This window comes from Tetrao urogallus, assembly GCF_951394365.1.
Source record: "Tetrao urogallus genome assembly, chromosome: Z".
NCBI classification, from domain to species: Eukaryota; Metazoa; Chordata; class Aves; order Galliformes; family Phasianidae; genus Tetrao; species Tetrao urogallus.
Genome location: NC_136816.1, coordinates 58,911,184 through 58,935,259, shown reverse-complemented (window position 1 = coordinate 58,935,259; position 24,076 = coordinate 58,911,184). Strand labels below are relative to the sequence as shown.

The 24,076-nt window shown below is 34.9% G+C and overlaps 1 protein-coding gene across 1 annotated transcript in view; it reads right to left on the bottom strand.

The window, feature by feature from the left end:
- Positions 1–24,076, bottom strand: part of ARL15 (ARF like GTPase 15) — a gene marked incomplete at both ends in the record, with an annotated part of 215,514 nt that overhangs the window by 103,360 nt on the left and 88,078 nt on the right. Inside the window, 1 exon segment of the mRNA XM_079548400.1 lies at positions 19,494–19,702. Coding sequence (XP_079404526.1) covers positions 19,494–19,702 — 209 coding nt within the window.

Sequence of the window (24,076 nt, the reverse complement as noted above, 5' to 3'; positions counted from 1 at the left end):
CTTGTGATTTATATTTCCAAGAAGAACAAAACATCATTCTCTCATTCTGTTTCATTTACACTGGCTAGATGAACTGAGATGCAACATCATGCCTGTGTAAGTAAATTCTTTACTTCGTAAGAAAAAGTCTTCTGTTGTGTCTCTTTAATGCAACACAAATTAACTCCTTCATCTGTCCTTATATGTGTATGTAAATTAATGAACTATAGAAAGGTTTTGATTTATTGTTGTAATAAGTCCTTAAATATATTCATAAGAAATAGAAGTTACTTGAAATGGATTATTGTACTTACATGTCAAATACTTGAACCAAATTACTTAAATATTTGTTATACTGAAATTAAACAATTTTAGAATACATTTCTGAACTTAGTCCCCTTGGAATGCATTCTACAAAAGCAATCACCACTTAGATTTTATTTCACACACACATAATTTAAAAAAAAAATCACAATAATATGTGCTGCATTTTAAAATAAGGAATCAACTCATTATCTTATTGAGCACTGCAACTAAGAGTAAGTTTGAACACAGCATGTCAAACACAAGAAAGAGAAACTGGAAGCAAGCAAGAAGATACCATAATCATTTCCCTATCTCAATAGGCAATCTCTTCTCTTTTAGAGGAAAAACGTATTGCCCTGCAGCAATCAGGAAAACAGAAGATGTATGGGACCAAACACACCAGGCTAAAGGAATTCTTGGGAGCCTTTTTCACATGCTCACTTAAGCTGGATTTTTGTTTGTTCCTACTGTTTTCCTGCTGGCTCACTTCTTAGTGGATCACTGTGCACATTCCTCTCAATTAATAATTTACTTTTATTGTCTCCAGAACCCCTGTGATTTTCACTCTTCATCACAAGTCCTCAAAGTATACACATGAAATTTCGTACAACTGTTTCCTACTAAAGAAAGAAGTACTTGACAAATTCTCCTGAAAGACATGCACACAAAGATACCTTAAGCAGATTATTAATTGATCTATAAAATATAACTCCTGAAAGTCAAAAGCGGAACAGGTTGCTTACCTGTACAAAATTCTTAAACAGCACCAGAAAGGCTAACCAGCAAGCTCAATAGTGTTACAGGGGAGGTATAATAAAAATCAATAACACAGCATACTCCTATTGGACGCTTGACATTAACTATGTTTCAGAGCTAAGATGAATAGACTGGGAACTTAAAAACTGCACCAGTACTATATTTCAAGTTAAAATCTCTTCAGTAGATTCCAAATAGCCTACACTGCATAAGCAGTTACTTTTTTATTACGTAAAATACATTCAGCCTCAATTCCCTTTACGCTGGTGTCTAGACACATTTCAATGTCTTGAACATTAAATTCTCCACCAGCAGAGGGGGACCTCCATTGTGATTTTTTTCTTCCAAACCACTTGAAAGAATTCTAAATCCATTAGTTAACTTCAATGCATTATTCTTTAAAACCTTGTAAATAGGACTAACACTTCTATTTCTCATGGAGATTCAAAATGGAAAACTGAAGTTGGTTGACTGTCCATTTTGTTTTGATCACACCAACATTACATGAAGAGAAGCAATTCTTAAGTGACTCCTAAAATTCCAAGATATACCACAACAATTGCACATTAAGCAAACTGTATATACACAGATTTTCTTCACCACTGTTTTAAATGGCCACCTACTAGCTTGTATCACTCATTGTACCATCACAGTCTTTGGAATTTTATTTTTCTAATAAAAAAATCAGCATTTTTCCTCCAGGTAGAATCACTAGACATAAATTGAAAACTATAATCCTAGAGTATTTACAGGACTTTTGTACACAGACAGAAGTGAAGAGCAGAATCAACAAAGCCAACTGTAGACTTGTGCTGAAAGTCTACAGCCAAGACAGGAAATAAAACCCTATTTTTTAACACATAAATAATTGTAATGACTTCTTCCACTGTAAATGCCATTTATTTTTAATCTTAACATCTGAACACTTTGGATTATGTATTGTCAAATGAAGCAAGTGACAATATGTTTTTAAGATGAAAAAGAATCACATTATGGTATATTAATTGACAAAAACTTCTTTCTGCAGATAGCACGTGAAAAATTAAGACAGAGTGCTTAAGTAATTTTGCAGGATGGTAATGATGTTGGAAACTTCATGCATAGTAGAATGTTTTAAATACAAAGGCTTCTTCATTTACTTTGTAAGATGTCACCCACAATAGGTGCTCTAGATCACTGTTTATAATAAAATAGTAGGAGCAGAAACATGAATCTAATGAACTAACTAATGAAAAATACCTTAAACAGATTAAGAGGTTCTTCCTTTTTTTTTTTCTTTCTTTTTAAACAGAGCTACAATTGGAAGTATTCTTAAAACACATCCCAATTAAAGCTTGCTATTTTAAGAGATGAACATTTTAACTGGTAAAATGCTTTTCTCAATGCAAGTTGTCACAAAAACAAACAAACAAACAAAAAATTTAACCAAACCCCTTTCTAACTTTGCAAAAATATAATCAGTGCTTAACTGTGCCACTACATTGTGCTCAGACAAAACTTTGATCATAAATTCCTTTTCAGAGACCAAAATGAATGACAATGGGAAAGCAGGTTTCTATGGTAGGGCAGCTCTGTTAAAGCTTTCAATAACCATGTCAGCTCCCAGGGGCTTTAATTTGCTTCTGTGGTGGCCTTTGTTTTTATTTTTAAAGAATTCAGTAACTACATGACACAAATATACCTTTTTTTTTTTCTTTTTTTTTTCTTTCTTTTTTTTTAGTATTCTTTGGTGAAATTTTAATTGCTCTCAGACATTTGTGAGTGGCACTGATCACTGGAAGGGATTTGCAAGCACCACAGGCAGGTGAGGCTCTGGGTATCTGACAAATATAGAATAGTGACAATTTAAATTCTTACGGGTAGCCAAGCAAGCAAGCACAACTTATTTGCTGCTTTTTAACATTCTACTTCCCAACTCAGGGCTGGATATCATCAGATGGCATGCTTTGTCTCCAAAAACTCCTGTTGCTGCAGAACAAGTTTCAGGGAGATAAAAAAAGGGAATTTTCTCTAGTTCGCGTTTTACCTCTTCATCTTTTCCCCCTTGCTGTTTGCCTGTTAAATTTAAGATGAAATTCTTTAGTCTGCAAAGACAAGCAGCAGATTATTACTGCATGACCAAAACAAACCTTGTCTTTTGTAACAATAGCCTGCCAGCCTCAGAGAGAGTGCAAGGAACATGTGGCTTGGCAGTTTGAAGACAAAATTTTAGATATTGTGCGTAAATAGTAGCACTTGCCTAGTCCCTAAAATGTTGTACCATAGCACAGTAAATGCTTGCAGGATCCAAAACCTGCTTGCAGCACAGAGTTTAAAGTAGTACAGGACTGTTGGACAGTTTCTGGTATGGATCCATGAGTACTATGAAAAATTATGAGAAACAAAAATTATTTCAGAAATTATTCCCAGTACCTCAAAGCTCCTGAACTGGAACAATATGATGGTGGTATCCATAACTCTTCCCCTGTGGATACAGCACGTGTTCTACTAAAAGTGCAGACACACAGTAAGCCAACTTAAAAATCAGAGAGGATTAAAATAACATAGTATTTTTTTTGAAAGACAACTACTTCTGATAGCCAAGTAGTAGTAGTTTGCTTAATGCAGATAGACTTCAATTTTCCTGTTATCACCAGAAATTAAGACTTTGAGAGCATTTTAAAGTCAGAAAATGGTAAGAATTTATAATGACGACCAACTACTCACTTCCATCCCAGCAATAAAACCTGCAAAGAACAGATTTCTCTGCTTCCAATCACTGCACAGAGCAGTTATCTAAGCAAAGTCTGTGGATGCAACAGAATGCAGTTTGATAGAGGTTGTGAGACTGACAGTCCAACTGATATCTGTCACTGCTGAAGAGAAAGTGCAGTTGTCCAGAGCGCAGTCAGCTGAAAAAAGCCAAATTTGTGGAATCCTGTGGTGTTTTGCAGGATTTCTGGCAGAGTTTTCCTGCATTTCAATAGAACTACATTGGTTTCTTGCTGAGTCTTTTGTGGACCTCAAGCTGCAAATTCCTTTAATAGGTACAGGATTGACACACTTTTCTGCTAGTAGTACGTTATACCAAGCCTCACAAAACTCCCACAAATGTGACTCCTGAAGCGTCATCAATCTAAATTAAGAATGAAGTAACTGATGAAGCAATAATTAAGGTAAAGGAAAAAGAAGAAAAAAAAAAAATTGGGAATCAGATTTAAGTTTTCTTTTTCATCTCTGGAAAAACAAGGAATTTTATCAAATTTTGCAAACAATTCCACTATGCAAACTAGCTGAGAATACTTTTAATATTAAGCTTAAGTTCTATTAGCACTTAACATTCTGAATATTTATTAACACATATTCTGAATATTATCAAACAGCAGCTATATTCTGACATATTCTGAGTTATAGGAACTTTTTAACATAGAAAAAAAAAAAGAAGATTCAAGTATGTTAATTCAACCAAGCAAAAGAAATCAAAACAACTGAAATTAGTTAAACTGCAAAGAACTTCAAGCCTATAAAATAGAGAAAATTATAGTTTTCACCAGGAATACCAAAAGAATAACCAATTCAGCATGGACGTTAGAATACATGTAAAAAAATGTTATAGTAGGAATAGTATTTCTGCACTACTCAACACAACAAGTGGATAAATGAGATAGTTTTCAAACTAAAACACGGTAAATTTTAAGTAATCAAAGTAATATATTACCTCAACATTCCAGTACAAACATTTTGTGGACTTAAATTATTATATTATGGAATACTTGTATCTCATCACTGAGTTGAAGCGAAAAAGTAATCACACAAAGAGAATGTGAAGTCACCATGAATCTAAAAACTACACAAATCTCAGAAAGACAGCTGTTCTGGATCAGACACCCAAACTAATAAGACAACAAAATCTGCTCTACTTATTTAAATGGATAAAGGACGTAGAGTAATTTTTCATATATTTATTATTATTTATATTATTTATATTATTTTATTATATTTTATATTATATTTGTACTTTTCACAACAGAGAAGCTGAAATAATGATGAAAAGGATTATTAGACAACTACTGTATTCATTTATTCTGGAATGACTGGAAAACTTCTCCAGTCAGTGGAAACAATACCATGAGTGTACAGTAATGTAAACACACTGCAGGATTCCTAGTGATCACAGTTTGTAAGATTGATACCACGCTTTCTTAATTTTAGTATGGTCAAGGTCTATGTGCATAAAAGCACTGTAACATCGACTGAATCAGTCAAAATTCTATAGTAAAAGAGAAAATTTGAAATACTTAGTGATAATACTGGTGATAGCATCAGTACAGGTTGGGGTTGACCTGCTGGAAAGAACTTGGAGCTCTGGTAGACAAGACAACCACGAACCATAGGAAATTGGTATTCTCTTCTGCATGAGGAAAAGCTTTGCTAGCAGCTTGAAGGGGGTAATCTTCTCCTTCAACTCAGGCCTGGTGAGGTCTCACCTCGAAAACTTTGTCCAGTTCTAGACTCCCCAGTACCAGAGAAACCTGAGAGAATCCAGTGGAAGCCTACAAAGACGATGAAGGGGCTGGAACACACCTTCTTTGAGGAAGTACTGAGAGAGCTGGATCATTTTAGCCTTGAAAAGAGAAGACTGTGAAGGGATCTCTTCAGTGTATTCAAATATGCTAAGGACAATGGATGGGAGCAGGTTCTATCATGTGATGCACAGTGACAGAATAAGAGGCAGCAGGCTCAAAGTGAAACACAGGAAGTTCCATCTCAACATGAATCAGAAATTCTTTATTTTGAGAGAGGTAGAGCATGGGAACAAGCTGTCTGGGGAGACTGTGGAACCCCCTCCTTGGAAAAGCTACCTCAACATGGTCCTGGGCACCTTGCTCTTAGTGCCCCTGCTTGAGCAAAAGTTGGACCAAATGGACTCAGAAGTCCCTTCCAACATCAGCTATTCCACGTGGGAGAGAACAGCAGTTTTGCTAGTCTGTCAAGCTCTTAATTCCTCTTTTAAATCGAAACTTTCATGGGCATCACCACTAACTGGATGGGTTTGCAGATGACATTCTGCCTATGTTTAAAATTTCTGTAAAATTAATATGAGAAAGTTTTCTTATTTTAAAGATGACAAGCTGATAAATACAGCAAAAGACTAGCTTGTTCAAATTATTTTTTTAACTTAAACAGTGGTGTGTAAGCAGCAGCAGCAAGATGCATGGAAAGATCCAGACAGTCTTCTGCCTAAAAGCAGTGCAGAAGTGCCCAGTGCACAGATGCAAAGCCAGCAGTCTCCTGTATGCAAGTTTATAATTGCAGAATCATTCAAATTTCGTTTTTTGTGTTTCAGAAGAAAAAAATGGGAGGAAAGAGCATAAATGAAATTATGGGATTGAACTTTCTTAAGAAAGATCATTTTGTACTCAATAGGCTAGACTTTTGGTCTCTCCTCAGCCATGGTTCTTCCTAGCACAGTCCAGTTCCTCCTCTTTCATTATGTTTTATTTTTTTTTCCCTCCAAGCCCTCTCTGCCTGTCTTGTCTTCCAAAACAGTATTTAAGGGTACTCCCTCACAGTCAGGCGTCCTTTCCAACAGGGTGCCTCACTGCCAAGACTAGACTTTTAAGCAATCTTACGGCTGGGTTCTACCAAAAATGGACATGACACTGACCTACCCTTTGAACACAGATAACTTCTGTAGTTCCTGCACAGGGGTCAAAGACTTAACGATCTCTTGTAAGCCTCCAAACATTAGCCAATTCCTATGCCTTATCGCCTGCAACATCAGACCCCATAAGCTTCAGATACCAGCAGCCATCTTCACAAGCCAACATTCTGCCAATTAAAAAGCAAATACATAACAACACAAAAACTAAATTCTGTTTTCCTAATTTAAAAAAAACCAGTGCATTACTCCATAAACATTCCTTTTACACTACAAGCAAGTGAAAGGTGACTAGCAAAGGCATAAGACTTTTTAAATTCCTGGAGAGTTTGGAAGGAATGTGCTTGTCAAAAACTGCTGGCAAGCACAATTCCTAAAACAGAAGGCAATGGGATATCCAAGCATGCATTTTTGCTTCTTTTCCCAGACACAGTATTACCACCTCACCTTCTTTATTTATGCAGGAGAAGTGTGGCATTACTGAATTCATTCTCTTAGTTAAGATCTTTTCCTACTGCACAGAAAGAATGACTTACAAAAAGAGAATTAGATAAACACATCTGGGGAGCATTTTAAGCTCATTTTACAGTTACAGAAAACTGAATTTTCAGAGTCCATTAGCATAGGAAGACATTTATTTTTTATGTAAATATTAGCTACTGTATTCCCAGTTTCGACCAGTTTTGGAGGTATAATTCTCAAAAAAATTTCCTGGAGGCATGAAAAATGACTGAAGAGAAATGCAAGAAGGCATACATTCCTTTTAGCAATAATTAAAAACATCTTTTTAGGAAAAGAGCCCCTACATTTTTATAATCTGTTTCTGTTTTTTTGCTAAACATTCGTGGTTGCATCCTTTATATGATGCAGATTAAATCATAATATTCACGCCAAAAAGGTATTTTACAGCACATAATTTGCAGGAACTAAAAGTTATCCTGCAGGAAATTATAATGTTTTGTTGCACGTTATATATCACTACATACAGATAAACACCAGAAATTTCTATGTTGCCATTTAGTACCTGTATCAATAGCCAAACAACTGTATCTTAAAAGAAAGGTTTTTCTTGAAAAGAAATTGGAAGAAAAAAATACCAAAAAAAAATTGTAATTGGCCATGATGTCTCTTGTGAAGAGTCTTTCTGCACAAAACAACAACATCACTGTCACAAACTATTTCAAAATATTTTTGTAAATTACTTTAAAAGTTTATGGAAAAAAATAATTGACATGGGAGCAATTTTTTTTTTTTTTTTTAAGAATTTCCAGAAATCAAGCCTCAAAACCTACTCATGTTTTCAAGAACAAGAACAAATGAGAATTATTAATGCTCTTCAAATGAGGTAATACGTGCTCTTTCAGTGCCTGTGATTGGCAGTATCTTGGATAGAATTTTACTTATAAGCTAATTTGAAATGATGTTCTTGTGTCGCAATTCCTAAATAAAATTTTCAAAAATCAGTCCAGTAAGATGATAGCTACTTCTCAGTGACCGAACGCTTTGTAATAAGCAGATTGGTTGGCAAAGATGACTTAATTCAGACACACAGAGTAAGTGAATAATTAAATCGAACGGAAGAGCTAATAAAGAGTGTACAGACGTGGCGTAGACAATGTTATTTAGAGAATGGAAAAAGTGAGTGGGAAGAGAATAGCTGTAAATTTTCAATATTCTGATTTATTAAAGGTTTCCCCATCATTTTCTGCCCTAATAAGTTTCCATGACTAACATGACCTGAAGCCACAGAAAAAGCTAGTGAAGTGCACTTTCCTAGACTATATCTCTACCAAGATGCAGCAACTGGTTAAAATAACCAATTAAGTGGAAATACGTTTTGGTAAAATTCTTTCATTCTAGTTTATAAAAATCTCTGAGCTACAGTAAAAACACTGTTTCAAAACAAATTATTTCTAAATCAAAATTCTAATCTTAAGCAATTTTACAATGCAGGAAAAACTGGACAAACTCACTGAGAAAGTTATTTAGAAATGCAGCATCATAGACAAAAAAATGTATTTCATTTCCCACATTCAGTTTATAAAGGATGAAGAAGTACAACATGTTCACTGCTAACAAAAAAGGATCAAAAAAAACTAAAAATAATCTGTCACCACATATTAATTCAGTGCAAGTAAAAAAAGATAATATTCAGCATGATGAGCCCAACACCCTGTTGTTTTCTGTTCCTTTTAAACAAGTAAAGACACTCCCCTAATGTCAACAAAATCATCTGAATGATGAAGGAGAGCACAGCTCCTGAAGTGAGATAATAATTTTCTGCATGTTAGTCAGCTCTCCTTAAACACTGAATTTTGTATATTTACTAGTTGTGGTAAGACTCAGTCAGTTCAAACAAGAACAGTCCCCACAGCACAGTCTAACAGTTAACACAGTTGTATGCCAATTGTGGAAAACTGATTTTTGACGGCCAGCAGGAGTAAGAATCAATTAGTGAAACTTCTGGTAGCAGATGGAAAAAAAGTACCTTACCACCAAGACCACCCATTTGTTTTATTATCTGCTGCTCCAATGCACAATGATAATATAGCTAAAAGGCTGCATTTTGATTTTTACTAAGGCTGGCCAGATTAGAAAAAGAAACGACAAGAGTTTGCTATGAGTTAAAGGCTATCAATAGAGCAGTGTAAAAGGATATTCCGTATGATAGCTGTACCCTGCAAACCATGGAGATCCAGGACTTTGCCAATTAAGCAAATAAAACAAAAGAGCTAATACAAATTCAGAAATACAAAGTAAGTTCCAACTTTCTCTTTTTAAAGTGGCAAAGTAATCATGAGAAAATTAAAAATATTAAAAATATTGAAAATATAAAAATAGCCAAAGAAAATGAAGCATATCAGTCTGTCTTAAGGACAGGCTGTCATGGCCAACTCAAACATCAGGGAATCCACAACATTTACTACCAGGAGTAATGATGCTTCAGAATATAATAAAGACAATGGAATGTATTGGTCTCTGCATTATTAAATGCTTATTTAAGATAAATCTGTATTAATTTAATGACTAAAGACATAAAGATTAGTATTTAATGTTTGCTCCAAGAGAAATAAGAAATTGTATTAAAAAAGAATTCTAATACACTGCAGAGGACTAGAAATCTAGATTTCTGAGCAGCTGGCACTAGAATAGTTCTCTTTTAAATATCCATTCATATATGTGTGTGCGTACATATATGGGTATACACATACTTAAATATACATTTAATACACAAAAAATATAAATTTAATACACAAAAATAAATTCAAATAAAAATTGTATATCATACAAACACGCACATGCATACTCTTCACTGATCTTAAAATAAGCAGCACGGGCACATAATTAAGGGGTCCCCAGGGCTCATAAAGAAAGTGCAACGACCTTGTTAGTGTTTGGCCTTTCTTTCGCACTCAGTCTCATTGTAAAACAGTCAACCATGAAAGTACTTTAAAAAGCTGATTTTCTTTTTATATTTACAGCACGATTTCATAATGTACCTTTCATTTTTAGAGAAGCTGGTACTCCTCTGTATCTTCCCGGCAAATTCAACAAGAACCACAAACTTTCTAATTTACAACTTTCAGAAATCTCAATGCTTTGAATACTGGGATTTTCAACTTTGCAATTTAATGACAACCCTGCCTTTGGCCTTTCCTGACCTGTTGTGAAGTAAATCAGGCACACTAATGTGGGCTAACAAGTCTTTTTCACACTGTTCGATCACCCTGCATCTTTTTTCTCTGCAGACACCGCCTCTCTCCCACTCTCTGTCTAGCCATCCTCCCTCAAAGCAAACAAAATGGTCACTGTAACCCTGCATTACTGCTCATTAGATCACAGGTTAGTCAAGTGGAACTGCCCGAGGTTCCCAAAGGAGAGCTATACTTCAAAAATCTGTCCATGTCAAATGAAGAAAAAACCGCTGAGCGTGGGGTCACCCAGATCAATGATCAAAAGAGACTGAGAATAGTGGAGGGAAAAAAAGAAGAGAAAAAAAAAAACAAACCTTTTTTGTTAAAAAAAAAAAAAAACAGAAAACAGCCTTCTGTATAATAAATCAGAATACAAAGATGCTAAGCTTCCCCCCCCCCTTAACAACATTCCATTTTTGCTTTAAAATGGAATACTTTTTTCAAGTTTTCCTAAAAATAAGATTACTTCTGAGTGTTAGGACTGCAATTTCAAGGAAAGCCAAAATTATCTTAACAAGATTAGCAAAAGAAATAATTGTTGAAAATCATAGGGATTTTCTCTCCATTACATAAATATTTAATTATTCAAAAATTGCAACTGAAAATGATTTTAATTGCAGTTTTTGAATTTCAGTTCTGATTTCAGTTTAAACCCATTACGCACTCTGAACTTCATGAGAAATGATTTAGCTAGTACATCAACAGAAAAAGCAGTCAACCACTTACGTAGTTTGAACTCTTCTAGTATGACAGAGGTGCATGCAGGCACGTGCAATACTTGAGAAATGTGCACCATGATTTCTATAGACTCTGCTCCTTCTTTGAAAAGATATAGGAATTACCAAAAGATAGCTAACAAAAACACAGAAAAGTACAAAGCCAAAAAGCTTTTCTTCCAACAACAATGAATTTGGATACACGGAATAGATGAAATTACTCAGAGAGGTCTGCCTATAAAAGTTCTGTGCACACACAAGTTTTTGGAAGTATCACTGAGTAACACTGAGGTAATGGCCTTCACAAGAAAAGCTCAGTGACTAAATAAATGATTTTTAAAGTTTCCTAGATGCCTTACAGCTCACATTAATACCTGAACAAGGAACTCCAACTTCACTTTTAAAAAGATCTGCAAATTCGTACACTGAGGTTTCAGTTTGAAGACAATTTCTGATCCTTGCCACTTCGTATCTGAGCAGAATTTGAACAAAGACAACAGAATACACTAGAAAAGCAAAGACATTAAGAAGTTAATGCACTGCCATGGACCATTCCATGCACTGCTAGCACTCTATTTTCCTACAAAGCAGGGGGAAAAAAAAAGAATGTTCTTTTCAAATTGAAATACACTAACGAGTTTTCAAGCAAAAATAACTCCACCAAGTATGTTTTTTAATGTTTTCTAATTTGTTTGGATGACCTCTCAGTAGTAATTTTCTGTACTAATTCAAAATTGTTGAACCACTGAAATAAGGGGATGGTAGAACAAATACCATTATGCATTAGATAGATTCTGAAGAAATAATGAACACTGTTCTAAACATACATAACTGCAGAAGAAAGCCTTGAATGAAAAGCAAAAAGTCCATTCTCAGGCTCCTCGATCATTGGGAAACTTCACCACTTCCAAACAAGCTGAACTCCCTTCCATTATTCTTTTCTGCCTCATCCCTAGATTGCTCTCTACTCTTTTATGTTACTGCCCCATAAGTCTGGGGGAATGGCAGGGAGGGAAGTGTACAAGTTTTGTCGCTGATCCATTTCTGCTCTCCTGCTACCATTTATCCCTGTATTATTCCATTTTCAAAAGCCACAACACTCAAGCTTACAACCAGACAACAATCTTTGATTTCAGCTTCCATGACACCCAGTTTCTCTCACATCCCACTCCTGTTAGTGAATTCTTTATTCAGTGAAACAGGCTGCCTGGAGAAGCTGTGGATGCCCCATCCCTGGAGACATTCAAGGCCAGATTGAATGGAATCTTGGGCAACCTGGTCTAGTGAATATGGCACAGGTTTAGAATTAAGATGCTCTTCCAAGACAAGTCATTCACTGATTCCATGATCTTCAGAAATGCTGAGTGTTAAAAGGCAGCTAAAGAATCCCATATAATTAAATTTCTGAGCAATCAGGAACTCCTCTGAAGAGTAGTTTCATAGACTTAAAGGCCCAGAAGTATCATGTGGTCAGATTTGTATCCATGGGGCTTCAGGTTTTCATTCAGTAATTGCTGACTAAAGCTCAGCAACTTTTGACCAAACAAGAAGTGTTTCAGAAGCCAGTTCTCCTCTGCTCCTGTAGTTTTTAATGCATACCACATAAGCATTCATAAATATACAATATTTATTAAAAATATTTATTAAAAAATGAAAACAGTTTTTTATATCTGAAAGCATTTGAATGTTTCTATAACCACTGCTTTTCGTCCTGTACAGACTATGCCATGCTCTAGTTTCATTCAATTTTTAGTTTTGCAAGTAAAATTTCTTCCCTTTGAATTCTGTTTTATTTTGTCCTGGCAAGAAAGATTTAAAAGAAAGTTCATTTTTCTAGGTCCATAGTGAAAATAAATGTTTTTGTCCTACATTTTTCTCAGCCACATTAGAAGTACTTACACACTTCAAACCCTTCACTAAGGAACAGGGAAAAATGATTTCCTAGAATTTCCTGGGTAACCTTCTACCACTGAGGTTCATTCACTCTAGCAGAGTAAGCAAAGAAGTCAGACAAGATAGCCAGTAGGGAGAAAGGTCAAACTCTCACTGAGTTTATATGTGCTGAGTTATAGTTAAAATTACACACTATTTTTCTGCAACAGTACCACTTCCAGGAATGCTCCCATTCATTCTCACCTTTGTCCTGCTCCTTACCTGTGCTTCTACACTCATCCAAATGCGTTGTGATCTGATTTTGTCCAGAAAGAGGACCAGAAGGAAGAACAACAGTAAGTTTTATGCCCAAACTAGTTCATCATGTGGCCACAATTCCTTACAATTTCTTACTTTCTTCTTTCCTCTCATGCCAGTGACTCAAAGGTAACAAACACAGCTTATTCCAAATTTGAAATTTTTAATTTAGATTTGTTTAAAAGGTCACTTTCGTATTTTGCAGCAGTAAATACTTACTATCCAATTTGCTATTAGTATAATTATTCTAACAATGCAACACTGAAGGACCTTTTAAATATATACATTGGATGCAGACTTGTAACACTATGAAATTGTTTTGCTATTCACATCCAACTAGGACTCTACTTACAGATTATTTCACTTGCTATAGATTATTTTCTTTTTAATTGCATTATATTTTATTTATATTACTCTATTTTAGGATCTTTTAATATCTAAATCCTCCAGCAGCTCTGAAGAAGTTCTTCAATCAGAAAGGGATTTCCTAAGAGATGTGTATATAACAATCATTTCAGCATTCTTCTAAACATGGCAAAACTAATATTTCTTAAACATCAGTTTAATAATCCTTCTCTCCTGCAAATGTGCTCACAACTGAAGCCTGACAAATAACTCCACGGTTCTCACATAGGCCACAGTTGTGAAGGAAGCAGCCAATACTCAAAATAGCAGAGTCCAGTTCCAAAACAATCTTTAAATATCAGGGGATACACCTTGGACGAGGAGTAGTATTTGCTGTGAAGGGATTGCAAATATTAAGGTCATTAAGGTCAATATGATGTCAAAACAGGGTAGGAATCCATATTTTGGCTATTTGCTGCAGTAATTTGAAGATAAATTACTTCACAAATTGTTTCTTGACGAACCAAAAATCTGCCCCCAATTTAACTTTGCTGTAGACGTCCCTGTCATTAAGTACACAGATTTGCAACAGCTGGTGTTTAAGAATTTATCTAGGTGAACTATTTCACAAGGTTTAAGCAGGGCAAGAAAAGGGCTGATTGCAGCCAGTACTTCCATTTTCATTCTTGGCTTAAGGCTAAGTTTTTGCATTACCTGCTGCTGGAGGGCACAGAGATACTGCATGCTCTCTGAAGCTTAACCTCTTAACGCTGTACTGCTCAATGCCGTTTTCAGATTGTTAGTAATGACGCATATAATAATATCCACATATCAGTAAGTTGAAAGGTTTACCAAGCAATCTATTTTTGCTTAAGCAGCAGAAAATACAAGACATAAACTATGGCAAAATAGCATGAAGAATGATTTCTGTCATGCAAAATAAAAAGAAACAATTGAATCTTCGAATTAAGCCTATTGTGCAGCTAGCTTGGATCATAAAGCATTAAGACCAGAAAGAGCACTTTTGACAGATCTCCATCTCTCCCCCATGAGAATGAACCCCCATCGATCCTATCAAAGCTGGATGTTCTCATTCAACAATTATTTAGCTTTAAGACATTAAGAGAAGTAGAAGATATTTATTTACACAATAATTTCCAAATAAGGGAGAGGAAAATTGCAATGTAATAGATTCTGGTCCCTACTTCACTAAGGTGGTTCTTTTAGCAAGAAGAGTCACCCTCCAATTTTCTCTTAGCAGAAAATGACATTGGACAGCATTCACAACTCAAAACCCAAACGCCTAAATTACTCCCAAATAGATAAAAACACCACAATCCATATAATGAAGAAATTTTGCTTTGAAAATACTGTTCATAAGTCAAAGACATTTTTAATCATGCTCTGATGAAGAAAAAGAGAAAATTGAGAAAGACTTTTCTCTGGAGTATGACAAACTAAATTACAGATTTAAAGTAAGACCTTGTTTGCAAGAGGTAAAGCACTTGCGAGTGGCTCACTACATAATATCTTTATGCATTTCTTTTTTCCTGAAAATGATATTTAGTAAGATAACAATCTTAAAATAGATTGAGAAGAGTTTTTGTTCATGACTGTGATTCTCTACATTTAAAGTCCTACATTTACAGTCTACATTTAAAAGTCCTAGCATTACTAAAAAAAGGGGATTTAGAAAATACCTTCAATGATTTCCCCTGAAACTAGTGTCAACAACTTTTAAGTATGAAAGAAACTTATCTATTGCCTGCACAATTGGATAACTAAAAGAAAACTCAACAAAAGCTACACTCTATGGGTGCCTTTACATGTGCAGTCATGAAAACAGCCTTAAATATAAAAAATCACAAGCTCCCCAAAACCAGCACCCCAACATGTAATGTAGCTGCTTCACCACTGAACTGGTAATGCTTCATGGTTCAGTACTTTCAACCTTCACTACCTTAACATGGCTTCTACATGTCCTCAGAAGAGTCACATGGCTGTTTGCCTCTTAAGTACAGTGGCTACTGACAGCCTTCAGTTCATCCTACTTGTCACTTCTAAACATTGTTCTGACTTTGGAAGTGACTTGTAGTTTGCATACTGGTTCAAAGGAATATACTGAAAAACCCAGCTCCTAGCATTATAAACAGAGTATCACAGATTCCAAAATTAAAAAAAAAAAAGTTTATCATCAGAGCAGTGCTTTTATTCACTTGCAACGCAATTTACAATGGTCTTCTCACCATAAACCTGCTAGACACCTTCACACTACCCTCTCCTCTGGTGAGAAACTTATTTCTTTATATTTCCTAATTCAGAAGGGTTCCAAAACAACATTAAGAAGCAATTTCCAAATGACTAACTCTTTATTATTGTAATTTTAATAATGAGGATATTTTACAACATATCTGTTGACTCAAATACAGTTGCCTGACTTTTGTTTCCAATTGACATGCACAGTCTTTATTTCAACAACACTCACTTGAAATCACTTAGCAGCTATTTAAAAAGATTTAATTGTGTGCTACTGTCACACCATCAAAACAACTTATAAATATCTTTGATATGAAAAAGTGGAGTAAATATGGAATAAACACCACAAAATTTGAGATGGCATGATGTAAAGGCTCCATATTTAAATCACAGAATCACAGAATCAAAGTAACTTCTTTATTTATAGTTTTTAGAACGAAATGCCAAATGCTTTTTTTTAGGGGGGGTGTTTATTTTCTCTCTAGTGGAAGATATCTCTGTGGTAGCAGGGCTGGAACTAGATGATCTTTAACTGATCTATGATTTTGATTGGAAAAACAAAAAACAAACAAACAAAAAAATAAACTAAAAGTAGCTAACCAGGAACTGAATACAGACAAACAGGATTACATTTACTGATTAGTATTTCAGCTTAGCTTCTCCTGTGACTTTTTCTGATATGGAGAATATAATATGAAGTATATTCTCCAATGATGTCTGCAAAATCAATTAGATTCACCTACAAGCTGACTGGATATTTTTTCCAAATAATTACTGTAGTTTTGAACTGAGCTATTCATGATACTTTTAAATTCTTATGGCTTACACTTTCTGAAGTACTTTATCTACTTATCTCCTGCATGGAGTGAAACACATGAAACACAGAATTTAGCTGAAAAGCTAAAGCAACTGTACTTCTCAACAATAAATACAACTAACATCTGTTGCAGAAACTGCTTGGCACTTGTTCAGTTTTGTGAGGGATTTTTTGTTACAGATAAATATTTTTCTACAATTCCTATTACACACCACTCAACTCAGACATTTTCTTTAATTATATTCCAAGGGATCCTTTCGTATCCATTAAAGAAAGGTAAATTGTTGTCTAAAAGAATACTTGCTTCTTTTAAATTTGAATTGGGATTCTTTTATTTTATGACACAAAAAATATCAAGACAATATCTAAATACAATGAAGTCAGTTATGCAAAAAAAGACCAAGAAAATTCTCAATGCTCAAGAGATTGTCTTTGTTAAATCTTTAAAAATGCTCTTTTGGAAACAAGAAATAGTCATACAATTATACAGTATTTTATTTTCATTCATGCCCCACCTCACTAATGAGAACAAAAGCACAGCAAAAAGCACACCTTTAAGAAAGCTAGAAATTTCTAATTCAACATCTGCAAAACTGAGTAAGGCTCCTGCTTTGCATTCAAGCAAGCACATGACATCATTTTTTCAGGGACAAAATACCAGGAATAATTGTGTGACAGTCTCCCTCAGTTCATCAAAATACTCTTCTTTTTTTTTTTTTCCTTATTAAGTAAAGAATTTCAAAGACATACACTGACATCTTGATACAATATTTTTTTTCTGAACCTATGCATTAGTTGTGCACATTTACTAGAATTATTGTATTCAGAATTTCAGAATGACTCAAAGTAGTAATCGAGATTTGTTTGCTATGAATATACACCATATACACAATAGAAATATATTTAAATGCTACAGAGAGAATATAAAAATCTATTCCTCTACTGAGATGTCCAATTGGTAACGACAGAGAGGGATGAGGAGGGAATGAGAGTAAATGAGGATAATCAAAAAGAAATGTTTATTCTAAGTACATGAAGGATTTATTATATGCTGAAAAGTCTGTTCACCTAGGCTCAAGTGCAAAATGAAAAGTTTCGTCTATAAATTGCAAACTAACTGGCACATGTCACTTGGCAGAAAGACAGTGGTTCCTCCCTTGTATTCACTACTCACATGAATCCAGAGAATAAACGTTTCTCAAATAAGATCAATAATCATACAAGAAATGCTTGAAAATACTTAAATAATAAAAAAGAAATGTCTGTTGATGGAAATCATAACTGCACTGCTCTGTTAAAAAATAAAATCATAACGCTTTGGGTAGATTTGGATAAATTAAATTAAACATGATTTAAATGAAGGCATGTCTCAGGGTATTGTCATTGGAACAGAAAGGATTAAGAAAAAATGCTTTACTTTTACCTTGAGCATTAAACTAGAAGAAAATAAATTTGTGTATTAAGATCATTCGCTCCAAACATTAATCGTCATTTCCTAAATCTATTTTTGGATGAACGAGACGTAGAACTTGAGGTTTCAATCCCTGTATCATTTGAGCTTAACTTCATTTGAGTAACTTTATATACTAAATCCATATCCTTTTTCTTTTTTAAACACAGATTCTTGGATTAAAGGATCAACAATTTAATACAAAATTCTACAGTTTAACTTGCACTTATTTTCTTCCTCTCATACTAAAAATCTCACTATATCTCAATCCCATTTACATTTCTCCCTTTTAGCACAAACTTTCTATTCTATTTTGGCAAAAGAGACATAATGCCAATAATGCAGGAGAGAAAGCATATACAAATGTAGCGTACCAATAGTTAACCTACATAAGATTAAGTTGTGCAATTAATTCAATCAGTATTCTTTATAAAGGTAATGCTTTGGACAAAAAAGCACATCTGTGACAGCAGAATTTAGAATAACAATCAGCAACAAATTAAGGTGCTGAAAGAGTCTTGATTTTGCTGTGTGAAAAACATGACTCAAAGAACAAGCAAGATTTCACATACAATCGTTAATGTGAAGAGTCCTTTAAATGACATTTACAAACAGAATGACAAAACTGAATTTTAATTTCTTCTTATAACTACGGAAATAGAGTCTCTTGTGATGAATAAATACTTTCTGCATTTCCTCAAAGACAAATGACTTCATTGGAAAGTATCAATGAAGATTTTTTTCAGAAACTTAAGGGCAAATGGTACACTGAATAGAAAAAATATATGATTTACCAAGCAGTGAATACAAGATAAAGATATTATTTAAGAAGAAGAAAATCAGAACAGGTTAAGAACTTCAGAAAAAGAACTGCAACTGCGCTCTCACACCAGCATGTAAAAGTTAAGGAAAAAAGCTTTTATGGAAAAGGCTCCTCACAACAGCAAACAACCTATTAGTTTAAGCAATTTCAAAGAATGGAGTAATGGGATAGACTAAAACTAATAGCAAATAAAACAAAAAACAACAAGCAGAACAAACAACAAAAAACCCATAAAACACTGTCCTAGCATCTTTTGATAAGAGTAGTTAAAAACATCTTTTTACCCTCAAGCAAATCATGGAGAAAATGCAGGAGAATTCTGTTTGTATCCAAGAATTTCTTGTTGATAATGCATTGGAATAAGTTCTTAGGGTCAGGGACTGTTCTTGTTCTGTGTACTTACAATGAAGGATGACTGAAGCCAGTCCTTAACTAGGATGTCAGGATAATAAATAACAATGGATCAGCAGTGTGCAGACAGTAAATATAAACAGTCAAGATAATGTCATAATAACGTACCTCTTGTACAGAGCGAGCTGCTGGTTTGTCTTGATGATTGGCCAGTATTAAAAATGGCAAAGTACATAACTGTGGGTGCTGGAGAGCTGAATGTAGTTCATTCCTCGCAGTTTCTAGATCGTCTTCAGAGGAGGCACTGTCTAATACAAATATTACTCCTTGGGATCCTTGGTAGTAACGACTCCAGTATTTCCTGATATTGTCAGCACCTTTCAAAACAACAGTAACTAATTAGAGCAAATATAATCGAACATCTTTAAAACTTGTAATTGAAAATAACCCTTCTATTTGTAATAACCAAAGCAATCAACTAATTTTTTTTCTCATAAATATACATCAATGAAAAAACAAAAAGGAAAAAAGTACCCATAAATCTGGCACACACACAAAAACTAACATCATTTAAATGAGGAAAGAAAGTGATTCAAGGCCCTGAAAATTTCTGCTCAGTAAAGAAGCACTGGTAGAACTGCTACACTATTCCCACCTAATCTAGGCTAGTCCTGTACTTTTTCACTGAAATATCCCAATATTAACACATGAACAAGATGCCCTTTGCCCATTCTTTCTATCTTAGCCCCACAGCTGTAAATTGTAATTTCCTTCATGTCAGTTGTTCAATATTAAGTACGACAAAGTCTTTTATTTCACACCTCCAAACTTTCAAATACCTTGTAATCAAGGAAAAAAGGTGTCAGGAAAGCCTATTAAAATTACAATTACATGTAAAATGATAAGAATGGTAATACACTAGTGAGTTGAATAGCAAGTGATAAGATAAGGTGGTAATTTTCAAAGGTATTCATTTCAACTATTTTGCTCTGTCAACCACACAGCAGAATCTGGAAAAGCCAGCCCCACAGTACACATGGTGAATGACTACTGGCTTATGTGTGACAGTAAGTCTTAGGGCACAGTTCAGCAGCACTCCGTCAACTCAACAGAAGCAAAGCAATAAGGTTATATCTAGAAAGTTTTTGTGTACCCTGGAGAACAGCATATGTTGCAATGTTAAGGTAGGAAAAAAGGATATCTGACAGCTGTCAAACTATCTAAATTAAATTTGGACACAGGCTACTCTTTGAATGTCTGAATCTGGCACTAGACTCATGGGGTCTAGCATTAAAAAGTGAACAGTGGCAGCAATACTCTAGAAGAAAACTTGACATGTTTGCAAGACAGTGATTTGTGGAGATGTGCTGAAGGTATCCTTTACATACACCACAAATCTTACGTAGGGATAGGAAAAAGTGAACTTCAGTGTTGACACAGATACCAAGTGCTGATAAGAAAACTTTCTTTTCCAGTGAAACAAAACAACTATCACAGATGTTCTGATCAACATGTAGTCACAAAATGACAAGGTAATGTAAAATAATTAGTAAAACACTGCTGTGATACTTAAAATATTCATTTAATTTATGCACTGTACAACTGAAAAGAGCTAGTAAAAGGTGAAGACTAGTATTTAAGAAGGAATTCACACCATGTCCATTAAGTATCCAACACAGACTATTCAATTCTCACTGCACAGAGTTACACCCTTCTCTGTATTCAAGACACTGGAACCTCAAGCATCCAGTCCCAGTCTCTTTATTTTGTACTCAGCACAATTTAGGTGGCTAATAAACTTTTTCCTATAGGGAACATTCCGTGCTTCATTCATAGTGGCATGAAGCTATTTTATTTCCCTTATTTTCAGTACTTTCAGAAGAACAGAACACAGCATCACAAAAAAATGTCACTGAAAGGAATTCAAAGATGTCAGATTTGTTAGCTGTCAAACTTTCAGCAAGTCTCCAGCAATAGAACAACAAATGTCACAGAGACCTTACTTCAAGGTAGATGAGCCTGTGCATGAAAGCTTCTATTAAATTGAAGTTCCTGGAAACCATCTCTCATCTTTTCTCTGCCTCCCAGATTTTCCTGGTGAGATTTCTATGAAAGTCAAGTTTTCAGTTTTTCTCTCTTAGCAACCACAGGTGCCATCTCAAACTTTGAATCTCCAGCTATCCAGGTATTTAGAAACATTAAGACAACATACAGGTTTCAAGCAGTTGTAAGTTTTAAAAACATATTTATACTTGTCTGTGAAAAGTCAGTTTGATCACTTAGACATATATATTACATATATTATACTGCCATCTTAAAATAAAGCATGCAATTTAAAATAAAAATCTCTGGCTCTAGTTATGAGATTTTAGAGATTATTTGATAAGGACAGTAAGAAAATACATGCCATACAATATGTGTTAGTATTTATTCAATTCTAGAACTGAAGTTTTAATAGTTCGTAGTAGGAGGTGCCACGGTGGATTTTATGTCTGACAGCTGTTCTGAAACTCTTTTTTTTTTCCTCTTTCTCTGGAAACACAAACACAGCAAGTCCTCTTGGAGAAAGAATCATTGAGTACTTTCCTCTCTTCCTACTATTCCATCTCTATCCTCCCTCTACCTCTGTTGGAGATGCTATAGCAGCTCAGATTGCAGAAACAGCAAAGCAGCTTGCCAGGCTGAATACCACTACCAGCTCCCAGCATGGCTTAGATGCACCCTCATCTTTGCTGAGTCACCTTCAGCCACAGCACTCATAATCTCCAACGGAAAGCTCTTTATGCATCTATCTCCACAGTACTTAACATCAGCAGGCATATAGCGAATGCAGTAAGTCTACTACAGCTGTGTTATTTCTGTCTGTCTAGCCCTTCAGCTGACTAGCTCACAAAAGTTTGAATCAGCTTTAGGCTTTGAAAGGTTCAAAGCTATTTCTGGCTTGAATCAAAAAATCAAAACTTCTTTTGGAAATGAGAGTTGCTTATAAAGTGTAGGTACAGTTTATGATGATAAGCTATAATGCCATGCTTCCCCTCATCAGTTCAGCCTGAAGAAAGTAGTTTCATGTCCATTAGGAGAAAGAGCCTTTTTAGCACACCAAGAAGTTTTGACTTTTCACAAAAATTCTATTCAACAAAAACTAAACCCCACACTGCATACACTGAAATTAGAAAATTTTGATTTTTTCCTTATCAAAGCTATGTATAACAGGATAAGCAGTGCTTGCATAACTCCTATTTGCTTCAAGTAAGACAGGAGATAGACTGTGTATTCACACTGCAAAGAGCTAATCGTAAAAAGAACATTTCCTCTAAACATTGAAAAGATCACTACTGCTCAATGCCTGTCTAAATTTCCTCAGGAGTCAACAAGATCAGCAAACAAGTGTAATGATCTCTGTTATATATGAAAGGAGGAAACTATTTGAGTGATTCTGGGCTTAGGCACTATTTGAACTGAGGGCCATGTATGACTGATAGCAAACAGATACGTCTTTAATGCTTTCAGAATACTAATACCTCTACGAGACTCATAGTTTGGACAGCTCATCAGGGTCATGTAAAAATGTCACTTGCTAATATGCTCCGTAAACTGTTAGATGCAGATACGTCACAGCAGTTGGCTGAACATGCACTCCATTACCAGATTTTGTAAAGGTGTCAACTGCCTTTTACTCTAATACAGCAAAGAAATTTTACTGTTTTGTTCAAATATGTCCCAGTGAGCATGACTGAGGCTGGCATTTATTTGCAGTATCAGTTTTCTGATGACTAAACAGATGAAATTTTAGCTCCCCTACTAGGCTATGTTGTTACAAGAGTGTTCAGTCCTACACTTTTCCTTCAAAGGACAAGGTAGGATTGTGGTTTGCCCATACCTATTTAAATACTAAATTCTATTTAATGGGTCACTGTCATTTTCCCCACACTATTTCATTTTTTCTCAAGGCAGATAGGACCTGACAGCCATTGCCATCTTCTCCAGGAGCTTGTGCTTCCCATTCAACTTGGTTTGCACACAGCATGACTTCCCCTTCCTACTTTCTCTTCTTTCGCTTGTTACTTCCAAATTAGGACAAAATACACATGCTTTGTTTAACCAGTCATGTTTAAAATTACTGGTTCTTGAGCTCTCACCTAAACAATTAATTCAGCTGGTTTAACAGTGCGAATTTATTACTATAGTCACGAAGCTTAAGGAGGAACAGCAGTGGGGAGGACAGTTCTCTTATGCTGGTCTTGCTCAATTTCATGGAAATCCAAGCATCCTTGATATTAAGCATTTTGTTTTTGCTGAGCAGCTAACACTTAAATGGAATTTAAAAGATGATTACACAACATGTTGATTTTCTATGCTTACGAAAAAGGCCTTTAAGTAGATTAAAAAAACTTAACACAAATACATGGCAATATATTTTAGTACATAAAACAGAGAAAGTTACTAAATCCTCGAACATGTTGTTAGTATTTATAAACTTGGGAAGAAGAAAAAAGAGCTGTTCACATCCAAAATCACTCATTTAAATTTGACCGGGCTCAGCAGTTGGCATCTCACAGTAGTTTCTAAGCTTGCGTTTACAAGATAGCAAGCTAAATTATAAAATAGACTTATTCCAAAAAAACAACTGTAAATTATTAGGTGGCTTCCAGAATGGGCCTGTAATCTTGAGTTTGGCCTAAGTATACACATCATGCAGATGCCATGTCATTGCATTCTGTTTTGACAGCATTTCAACAGTGAATGACTGT